This window comes from Peromyscus leucopus, chromosome 7 (genome assembly GCF_004664715.2).
Source record: "Peromyscus leucopus breed LL Stock chromosome 7, UCI_PerLeu_2.1, whole genome shotgun sequence".
In the NCBI taxonomy this organism is placed as follows: Eukaryota; Metazoa; Chordata; class Mammalia; order Rodentia; family Cricetidae; genus Peromyscus; species Peromyscus leucopus.
This window is the reverse complement of record NC_051069.1, coordinates 113,230,428-113,241,020: the sequence shown is the minus strand read 5'-3', so window position 1 is coordinate 113,241,020 and position 10,593 is coordinate 113,230,428. Positions and strand designations below refer to the sequence as shown.

Genomic DNA, 10,593 nt, shown 5'->3' with positions numbered 1-10,593 from the left:
GCTCCTGTAGCCAGTGCTGTTAGGACACGGAGGAAGGGCGGTTGTGGTGGTATGAAAGAAAGTGGCTCCCATGGGGGTGGCACTATTAGGAGGTGTGGCCTTGTTGGACGAAGTGAGTCCCTGTGGGGGTGGGCTTTGAGGTCTCCTATGCTCAAGCTACGTCCAGTGTCAAAGTTCACTTCTGGTTGTCTGTGGACCAATGTGCATAATTCTCAGCTCCTTCTCCAGCACTATGTCTGCCTGCTTGCAGCCATGTCCTACCATGATGACAATGGACTAAACTTATGCAACTGAAAACCACCCCAAATAAATGTTTTCCTTTATAAGAGTTGCTGTGGTCATGGTGTCTCTTCACAATAATAGAAACCCTAAAACAGGTGTCATGGGTGTGCATTCATTATACTACTACTCATGTATCTGAAACAGACAAGAATTATCACACATCTTTCATCCAGGAAGGGGAAGCCAGCTGCCTTGGCTCCCAGGGCTCAGTGACTTTTCCCTTTGAATGTAAACATGAATGTGCTGGTGAGATCCAGGGGCTTGTGGTCAGGAATGCCCTGTCCTGGGAACACAAGCCCATCTATCAGCTGACCTAGATCAATGGAGCTACAGGAACCAGATACAGGGCTCTGGGTCAGCCACGGCCCAGCACTGGACCAGCAGCATCAGGACAGGCTTCTCATGGCTTCCACAGCTGACCTCTGCTGGCCAATCCAGGTACTACATGCAGCAGCAAAGCCAGACAATATCACCTTTGGAAAGTTTGTCAACTCTGGAGACTCGGGAAAGCAGTCTCTTCGAAAGGCCAGAGGCTCACAGCCTGGGCAGCCAGAATCTTTATTCTGTTAAGCCGCAGGATGGCAGTCCAGCAGTACCAAGGAGATGGGGTGCCCAAGGCTGCTGCTTCAAAGTACGGTCTGTCCAGACAGTGAGCATCAAAGTGTGCCCACAGAGTGGAAGCCCCCTCACTCCATCCAGGTCAGGATGCCAATTCAGTGTCCTCAGGCCCAGGCCACCTCAGGAGGGCTTTGCTGTGGGTTTGGGTTTCTTTCCCCTGTGCCGGAAGTCACGCAGTGGGTTCTGGGTCTTCACCTTCTACGGGGGCAGAGTCACAAGTTAGTTGTGAGAAACAGTCAGATGCTCCCAACGGAGTGGGAGGTGCTGGCACCCGGCAAGACCCCTGTGCCACAAGCCAGAGACTATTAGCTGCTGCAGACAATGTGAGCGAGGTCAGCTACGGTCAGAAACAGCCTCTGGGCAGCTGTGTGAAACCACAAGCCCACCCTATCCCTGCGAGTCCTATCCCTCCCTCAGGCAAGGCAGCTGCTGAAGATGAAGGCAAGGAGGGAGGTAACCCTGCCATTGTCCCAAGACTCCCAGGAGACATACCTTAGCCTTCCTATAGGGGGGCAGCTTTCTCCGTTTCTTACGAGGATGCACAAGGCCACGAAGAGCAGCAGGAACTGGAAGAGATGCTGGGCCTTAGCATAGCCTCACCCCTGCTTCTAAACTCCAGCTACAGTCCCCTCTACCCCAAGAGACCTGGCCTCCAGCACTGTCCCATCCCCTTCTCAGTGCTACCCTATACACCTGCAGCACAGTCTCCAATCCTGACCCAAGAAACAGTTCCAGTGGGCGGTGGTGGCGCACATCTTTAATCCTAGCACTCAGGAGGCAGAGTCAGGTGGATCTTTGAGTTCAAGGCCAGCCTGGGCTACAGAGTGAGTTCCAGGACAGCCAGGGCTACACAGGGAGTCTTAACAATCCAGAGAGAAGAAAGAGGGAGGGGAGGGGAGGGGAGGGGAGGGGAGGGGAGGGGAGGGGAGGGGAGGGAGTGAAGTCTACATGAGCTAGTAGTACATGGCAGCACAGTTATTCATGTTCACACAGGCTGTGCTGCCTGGGTCTCTAGATCCTCTCACGTGCAAGAAGCTTTCCCAACACCAAGCACAGGGGCTGGTGGAAGATGGCCAAGGAAAGGTAGGCCATTTCCTCCAGTCTCCTCATCCTCAGCAACACTCACCCAAGTAGTCAGGGACATTGCCCAGATGAGGTTTTACCACCGCAGGGTGCAAGGGCAGATCATGGCGCAGCAGCTGGAGGTCCCTGGGATTGTCTTCAAAGTATGTCTGACAGGCAGAGAGAGCTCAGAGTTTTAGAGGCACAAAAAGTGACCTCATCAAGTTTGCCTACCACTCTGTTCTTCACCCTCCTTGACAGCCACGGAGCAGGCCTAGCACGGATCAGGACTGGCTTCTCATGGTTTGCACAGCTGACCTCTGCTGGCCAAGTAAGGCACTGAATGCTGCAGCAAGGCAAGTATCACCACCTCCTGGAAATCTGTCAACTCTGGAGGGTTCGCAGCTAGATTCTAGTTCTTCTGAGTCCCAACCACGGTACAAGGACATGCCCTGCACAAGACATTCTTCTCTATGCCACGAACAACAGCACTCTGAATCACAGATGAGATTCCTCATCACACCAAGAGCCTCTTCACTCTTTCCAGAGTCTGTGTGACATCCAGGTATGGCCTGTACACTCTAAGGCCCCTGATGTGGACCCTACGACGGGGCTTCCATCTTTGGCTCCCTAATAGTGTTGCAATGAATGTGCATGAATGCACACACACCCACATCCCCACCCCCCCACCCCACGTACGCTCACTTGTGTCTAATGCCAAGTGCCCACCATGAAATGTGCCCCCTGTTCTCCCCAGCAAACCAGCTGTCTTTCAGCTGGCTTCCTGTTTCCCTGCCAAAGGCCAGCACATTGCCCAGCTCTCTGCTTCTCACTCCCCAGAGCTTGGCCAGCCTTCAAAACTTGACCAGCCTTCCCAAGCTTGCCCTCACCTTGAGCTTCTCTGAGTGCAGAAGCTCCTCCTTGATCTCCTTCAATCTCGCCTCTCGAATGGCCTGTTTGGTCACTGAGCGCATGGCATCCTGTGGGCAGACCAGGGGTCAGAGCCTTATACCTGAGCAATGGGGCACAATCCCTGGGTCACAGCCCATTCCTCAACCACCCCCCCTGCCCACCCCAGTGTTGAGCTTACCCTGCAGCGATAGCGAAAGCTTTCGATCTCCTCCATCTGGAACTGGTAGGGAAGCAGGATGGGAGCCTCGCCCTCTGGGGAGAAGGCAGCAGTGAGGGCTGAGGGCAGGGCCATGGAAGGCCTTCTTCCCTTAGCAGCCTGCTGCTCCTCTTCTCTGAAGGAGGCTATCCCCCGAGACGACTCAGCCTCACTACACTTGGGTCTGAGAGCAGTTCCCAAGATGCTTTGGTCAAGGGTGCGTCCTTGAGCCCCATGTGCCATCATAGCCTCAGCCTCACAACCCACCATGTACATGTCTGATGCCTGCAGATGCCAAGAGGGTCCTGGAGCTACAGACAGCTATGAACGACCAAGGGGATGCTAGGGACCGAACCTGAGTCCTCTGAAGGAGCAGCAAGGGCCCTTAACCACTGATCCAGTCCTTGATTTAAAAGTAGCAACAACAAAAGGGTCTTGCTATGTACCCCAGGCTAGCCTCCAAGTGTCAATCATCCTGCTCACTCCCGTGCTCTTCAATGACAGGGGTGCATCAATGACTAGGTACTGTGGTAGGTTTCAAGGTGCGATGGGAGAAGCCTGGCTCCTAGAGACCCAAGAGCACGGAGCCAGGGCTCTTACCTCCACTGAGAAGCGCCTCAATCTTTGCCAAGGAAGACTGTTCCGTGGGCAGCACAAAGGTCAGAACTATGCCTGGGTTGTTGGCTCGAGCTGTCCTAGAGTGGGAGGGGATCAAGCACGCATCACTGGCCTGTCCACATCACCCCAACTCCTTCAGCATGCCCTGGCTCACCACAGTGCCGTCCTCCTACCTGCCAGCTCGATGAACATAGGCTTCTGGAGTGGGAGGAAGGTCGAAGTTGAGTACGGCAGATACGTGGTGGAAGTCTATGCCCCGGGCCACACCTGACTCCGGATCAGAGGCCCTGGGGAAAGAGCCCAATGTCAGCCAGATCCTTGCCCTCGGAAAGGCATTCTCAAGTTCAGTCTCCAAACTACCTTGTAAGCAAAGCTGAAAGACCACCAAACTTTCGGACATTAGAATTACCTCAGGGCCAAACTCTGGCCCTGACCTCAGTGCTGGGCAAGAGCACAATACAGTCACATGCCCGGGGCTGACCGGACCATCTCCCCTGTAAGTCAGCTCACATCACCCCTTGCCCGGCCTGACACTGTGCTGTGCGTGCAGGCAGAGTCTGACCACCTTCTCTGCTTCTCCAAGTCTGTCCAGGGAGCTAAGCAAGGCCCATAGGGCTGCCTGGTATAACCGTCCAGAGTGTCTGCTCTATGCACTTTGGCTTTAGCCTGACAAATGCAGAAACGGGCCTCTTGAGGGAACGCTGATAAAAGAGAACTGTGGACTCACTTGTCTCCTTTGGACCCGCGGCCTCGCCGCTTGCCTTTGACTGGGGGTCCCAGGATTTCCGCATCTGTCGCTATGACACAGTCATAGAAGCCTTGGTTGAACTGTGAGATGATGTGGCACCTGCAGTCCGAGAGGAATGGTCAGCCCACAGCACAAGAGGCTCCTCCCAGTCCTAGCATCATCCTACCCACCATCCTTTCCTACTTTGTCCTCCTTAACCTCCTTTATCATCTTCAGGGCTGTGCCTCAACTTCCTCAGTTGGAAATGAGTAATGGGCTCAGTGGTTAAATTCACTGGCTGCTCTCCCAGAGGATCCACGCTCTATTCCCAGTACCAATATGGTGGCTAATAAGTTGTCTGTAACTCCAATTTTAAGAGCTCCAACACCCTCTTCTGGCATCCACAGGCGTCAGGCATAAATAAATACATAAATAAACGCAAGCAAAACACCCATGCATATAAAAAATAAAAATAAATAATTTCTTCCCCTAAATGGAGCACTAGTAAGTATTTCAGGGTCGTGAGAAATACTCATCACGTATGTTGAGAGTCTGAGCCCCAGCAAGTGCTTAAAAACAGGAACAAAGCCAGGCAGTGGCGGCGCACGCCTTTAATCCTAGCACTTGGGAGACAGAGGCAGGTGGATCTCTGTGAGTTTGGGACCAGCCTGATCTACAGAGCAAGTTCCAGGACAACCAAGATTACATAGAGAAACCCTGTCTCAAGAAAAAAAAGCGCGAGAGAGAAACAAGAACACGGGGCTGGGTGTAGCACTCGGCGGCTGAGCGCTTGTCCAGCATGAACAGGCTCTGGGTTCACTCCCTGGCACTGCAAAGGGAGGGGAGGGGAGAAGCTGTGTGAGCTGGCCCATCCCTTTAATTCCAGCACTTGGAAAACTGAGGCAGGAGGACTGAAGTTCAAGGCCGGCCTGGACTACAAATCAGCACAAACTCTTACAAAAAGAAAAGAATGAACTGGGTTCTCCTTCCATGTTTCTTCTCCGCTTATCTTCACCAAGACACAGACCCGAACAAACCTGGAGCGCAGCGGGAGTTCTCCATTGAGCACGCAGGAGGGGATGCTGAACTGTTCCAGGAAAAGACGGAGCCGGTAACCCCTCTCTAGAGTGTTGACAAAGAGCAAGGCTTTGCCCCGAATCAGTGACAGCTTGAGCAGGGCATAGAGCAGCAAGAATTTGTCTTCTTCAGTCTCACAGACCACCTGAAACTGCTGCAGCTGGTCTGGCCCCGGCAGCTGCGACTCCTGCAACTTGAGGGTAACCTAGGAAGAAGATACACCTGTGATCAGGAAAGAACAGGAAGAGGCGCTACGCTATGGCCACGGCCTCACCAACCAAAGCACCCACATCAGTGCAGAGCAGACAGTGAGCCATCACCCCACCTCCCCACTACACACACATCCTACCCCCAGGGTCGTACCTAAGAACTCAAAGCACCCTAACTTTGTGGTACACAGAAACTATACATGTATACTATACATACATACACAATACATACAGCATCAGTGCACACAACAAAGAGAAACAGACAGGAGACAGCATGCAGCACGGAAGGCCTACACGATGGTTCTGAAGACTGCAATATATACAAGAGAACTCTGATCTTAGAATTTTAGCTCCCCTTGAGGACACAGTGACCCCAGGTAAGCCTTCTGGGCAAAGCACAGTCTGGACTGGGGACACCTAGAAACATACAATCATTTGAGGTGACTAAGAACCAGGAAGGACACATCCAACAACAGTCCCACCCCAAACGCCAAACGTTTCCTCCGAGTGTCCCCGGCTCCAGCCCCAATGCTCCCTCGGCACTCCTTACCGGGTTATGCAGCACCAGCTCCTTCAGAGCTTGGACGTCCTCATTGAAAGTGGCCGACATGAGGAAGGCTTGGTAAATCCGGGGCAAGTGACTGAAGGAAAAACCAGGACGTGGTCAGGCTCGAGTCCCGCGCCCATCCCACTCCAAGTCTGGGCTCACGGAGGGTCCCACCAGGCGCCACTTCCGTCTCTTCCTTACCAGAGCAGACTCTTGAGCTCGTCTTCAAAGCCAAAGGAAAAAAGGAGGTCAGCTTCGTCTACCACCAGCAGCTCCAGGGAGTCACGGAGCTTCAAGCTGTCCTGCTGCAAGTGGTTTAATATTCGGGACGGAGTCCCCACCACCACATCTGGCTTCTCCATCAACATAGCTCTGCAGGGGGCAAGTTACAGGGAGCACGAATTTAGCCGCCAGAACCTCACTCTGGCAGACCTGCCTTCTCTTGCTGTTCACAAAACCAAAGCCACGTCTTTGCATAGCTCTGTTCCTTTAGAGCCCAGCGGGCTTCACCTACCTCTGAGAAGCTGTGTCTTCAGCAGCGGAGACATTAGCCACTCGCACATCCCGGGCACAGTAGGCAGCCAGCTGCTGGATCATGGACTGGGCCTGCCGGGCCAGCTCCTTAGTAGGGACAAGGACAAGGCCTCTCACGGCCTGTTCCGTTACAGGACCTGTCTGTAAAAGCATGAGTTAAAGACTGTTAAAAGTACTGGGTCCTGCCGGGCGGCGGTGGTGCACGCCTTTAGAAAGGCGGATCTTTGTGAGTTCGAGGCCAGCCTGGGCTACAGAGCGAGATCCAGGACAGGCACCAAAACTACACAGAGAAACCCTGTCCCGAACCCCCTCCCCCAAAAAAAGTACTGGGTCCCCCTTTTGCCTTTCTCCACCTCTTCCAAACTGTGGGGACCGAACAATACAATGACTTAGCTGTGTTCTGATAAACTCTTAATTCTGCCCACCTCAGAACACTGAAGGGAGAGCTTTCACGAGCACTGAAATTGGAAAATAACTTGGTGCGTGTCGGAAACTAACACAGACAAGGTATGGAGCTGATGTGTATTCTCTAGATAAAAAACGGTTTACTCAAGATTACCACACGGCTAGTGGTAGTGGCAGCAAGGCCTGGGTAGAGAGCCAGGTAACCTGAACTCGAGCTCTGAGCTTATGCGGCAAATGGACCAGGTTCTCTCTAGCCCGCCAAACACGAGCAAGGGAGCAAGAGAAACCTTTGCACACAGGGACCCTTCCCTCCCCGGTCTTCTGGGGCTTCCTTCCTCGTGCCCACCGCCCCTCTCGCTACCTACCGCCTTCTTGTGCAGAAGCAACTGCAGCATCGGAAGCGCATAAGCTGCCGTCTTCCCGGAGCCCGTGCGGGCGCGGGCCAGGAGGTCCTTCCCCTCCAGGGCCAGAGGTATGGCCTTCTCCTGGATCAGCGTCGGTCGCGACCAGCCCAAGTCGGCGACAGCCTAAGAAGGGAAAGGACGCGGCTCAGGCGGCGCCGAGTGCGGCGGCACGCCGGGTCCCAGCAACACAACCGTCCCCCTACCTGCAGGAGCCGGGGATCCAGCCCCATGTGTTCAAAACCCAGCGCTTCTTGGTCCTCCATGGCGTGCTCCCGTGCTGACAGTGCGCACGCGTAAGGGCGGGACAAACTAACAACTAATCAGTTCCGGGGGAGCCGTCACTTCCGGGAAGTTTTTCCGTGTGGGAATCGGGGTTGTAGCAAACCGTGCGCAGGCTCAGAGGCGGTCTCTGAGAGCCTTGGGTAGGTGTCCCCTGGCGCCCCAACCTTCCCTGACGCACAGAGTGGCAGAGTGGCGGGGCAGGACTTGGCCTGCTAAATTATGGTTAGGATCCGACCGCTTTGGGGCTGAGGAGGAGGAGGAGCAAGGCCGCCACATCGGCATATGCGCAGGGGAGTTATAGGTCTGTGGGTAACCAGTGTGAGAGACTCTGACCCGGCTGAAATCACGACACACAGTGTTCACCTATTAAGATAAATGTTACGCCCAGCCAGCACGCCTTTTAATCCAGCAGTTGGGAGGCAGAGGCAGGCGCATCGCTGAGTTCGAAGCCAGCCTTGGTCTACAGAGTGCCAGGACAGGCAGAGCTACACAGAAAAACTCTCAAAAAACCAAAACCAGCTGCTATGAAGACTCTGGCGGACCCTGCCACACGTCCTGCTGTCTTTTGCAGCTCGCTGAAGTGCTAAGTTGACCCGACCCCTTCCTGGGACCCGACTTTCCCAGAAAACCAAAACCTTCTGGGCTGCAGTCAGGTGTTACCACATGCCAGCTAGGCCCATTCTTCCAGAATCCCTTTCCCTGGGATGTTCTTGGGACTTTTTTATTCTGTTTTTCTGACACAGGTTCTCACTGTTTAGCTGTGGCTGGCCTGGAATTTGGCAGGTAGACCAGGCTGGGTGGGATTAAAGCTGCACCGCCACGCCCGACACCATTGGAACCTCTTAAACACTTTCTAAAGCCGAAAATACAATAAACTGCGTCTCCAAGTCTAGTTGGGTGATGTCAGCCCAGGTCTGAGCACCTCCCCTGCTACCACTTCCATCACAAGGGAACTTAAGAGAACTCTGCTCCCTCCCCAGCGGATTAAAAGCCGTTCCTTCACCCTGCCACTGTCTGGCTCTGTAATAAACTGCTTGCCCGGAGGTCACCTAGTCTGGTCTCAAACCTAACAGTTTATTGTTTTAAGCCATCTGGTAATTATCGTTAGGGCAATAATAGAAGAGATTGTTGGTGTTTTAGTATAGTGACTGTCTATTAAGAAAGAAAAAGCACTCCTCCTAACAGGAGTGGGCTGAGCTGAAGGGAAGACCAACGGAGGGTCTTTAAAAAGCGGGAAACCGGCTCAGTGTAGAACTCCTCCCTAGAATGCATGGTGCCTTAAGTTCAGTTCTCAACCAGCAGCAAAGGAGAGGAAAAGTGGAAGGCTAAGCCGAAGGGACACTTCAGATAGGTCTAGAAGCCTAACTGCAAAGCTCGTCTCTGGCACCTGTGATTACAGTGGGCTCATCCTGATGAACTACACCAGTGGTTCTCACCCTTCCTAATGCTGGACCCTTTAATACTCATGTAGTGATGACCCCAACCATGAAATTATTTTCGTTGCTATGTCATAACTGTAATTCTGCTTCTCTTACAAATTGTAATGTACATCTTTTTTTTTTTTTTTAAGATTTATTTATTTATTTATTTTGTATACAGCATGTATGATTACAGGCCAGAAGAGGGCACCAGATCTCATTACAGATGTTTGTGAGCCACCATGTGGTTGCTGGGAATTGAACTCAGGACCTCTGGAAGAGCAGTCAGTGCTCTTAACCTCTGAGCCATCTCTCCAGCCCTGTAATGTATATATCTTTTTCTGATGGTCTTAGGCTACACCCGTAAAGGGATCGAGGATGGCATTCATGCCTTTCAGGGATTAGAATAGAGATTTGGGGGCAGTCATTCTCCTGCCCACCATACTTCTCATATACAAGCCTGCATCTGGCAGTACTTGAGTGCTGCCAGAAATCTGTTAAGTCTCCAAGGTGGAGTTGAAATGAATCAGCAGGAGAAACCCTGCTTGTGCATGGGTGTGTGTGTGTGTGCGTGCTCTAGTGTGTTCACTGTTGGACAAGCCCACCAACGCCTGGCCTTTTCTAGCCTCTTACTCTCTCAGGTCCAGTGTCTGCTCTGCTGGCTACAATTCTTGAGACATCAACACAGCAGATACCTATCTCTTCTCAAGAGCCTCACACTACGAGTCCAAACATCTAAGTCATTTAAAAGACATCTTATTTCTGGGCATGTTGACACACACTTACAATCCCAACAGTTGGAAGGCAGGGCCAAGAGGATCTTGACTTAAAGACCAACACAAGTGCTACCTCAAGGCTGTCCCAAAAACAAATGAAGGCATTCTCTTTCTGTGCATGGTGGCACAGGCCTTTAATCCCAGCACTCCAGTGGCAGAAGCAGGTGGATTTCTGTGAGTTCAAGGCCACTCTGGTGTATACCAAGGCTACATATACTCTGTCTCTAAAACTAAACAACTCTCTTAATATCTAATTTCTCATACTAATTTTGTTTTTCAAGATAGGGTTTCTCTGTGTAGCCTTGGCTGTCTTGGAACTCACTCTGTAGACCAGGTCTGAACTCAGAGATCCACCTGCCTCTGCCTCCCAAGTGCTGGGATCAAAGGCGTGCGCCACCACCACCCGGCTTCTCATACTGATCCTAAACTGAAGAAAACTGCAAAACTATTTTGAGTACCAGAGGAATTTTTCTGGTGGTTAAGTGGTCATCCAGAATTAGAAATAGGAAATAGAAGGGATATGTAG

The 10,593-nt window shown here is 52.4% G+C and overlaps 1 protein-coding gene across 1 annotated transcript; it reads right to left on the bottom strand.

Moving 5' to 3' along the window:
- Positions 1-380: 380 nt before the first annotated feature.
- Ddx56 (DEAD-box helicase 56) lies at positions 381-7,904 on the bottom strand. Its single transcript, XM_028870574.2, has 14 exons — positions 7,795-7,904; positions 7,553-7,714; positions 6,763-6,923; positions 6,450-6,620; positions 6,252-6,342; positions 5,453-5,697; positions 4,416-4,535; positions 3,862-3,975; positions 3,671-3,765; positions 3,053-3,126; positions 2,853-2,942; positions 2,027-2,132; positions 1,393-1,466; positions 381-1,098 (listed from the first exon to the last, which is right to left on the bottom strand). The coding sequence occupies exons 1-14, from the start codon at positions 7,852-7,854 to the stop codon at positions 1,021-1,023; spliced, it is 1,641 nt and encodes a 546-aa protein (XP_028726407.1). The 5' UTR covers positions 7,855-7,904; the 3' UTR covers positions 381-1,020.
- Between the last annotated feature and the right edge of the window lie 2,689 nt (positions 7,905-10,593).

Excerpts from the sequence above, each read along its gene's own strand:
- Ddx56 (XM_028870574.2), bottom strand. The coding sequence starts at position 7,854 with ATGGAGGACCAAGAAGCGCTGGGTTTTGAACACATGGGGCTGGATCCC. Across the intron at positions 3,127-3,670 it reads TGAGGCGCTTCTCAGTGGAG|AGGGCGAGGCTCCCATCCTG; the intron begins GTAAGAGCCCTG and ends CCTTCTCCCCAG. Across the intron at positions 2,133-2,852 it reads TGCACTCAGAGAAGCTCAAG|ACATACTTTGAAGACAATCC; the intron begins GTGAGGGCAAGC and ends TCTGCCTGTCAG.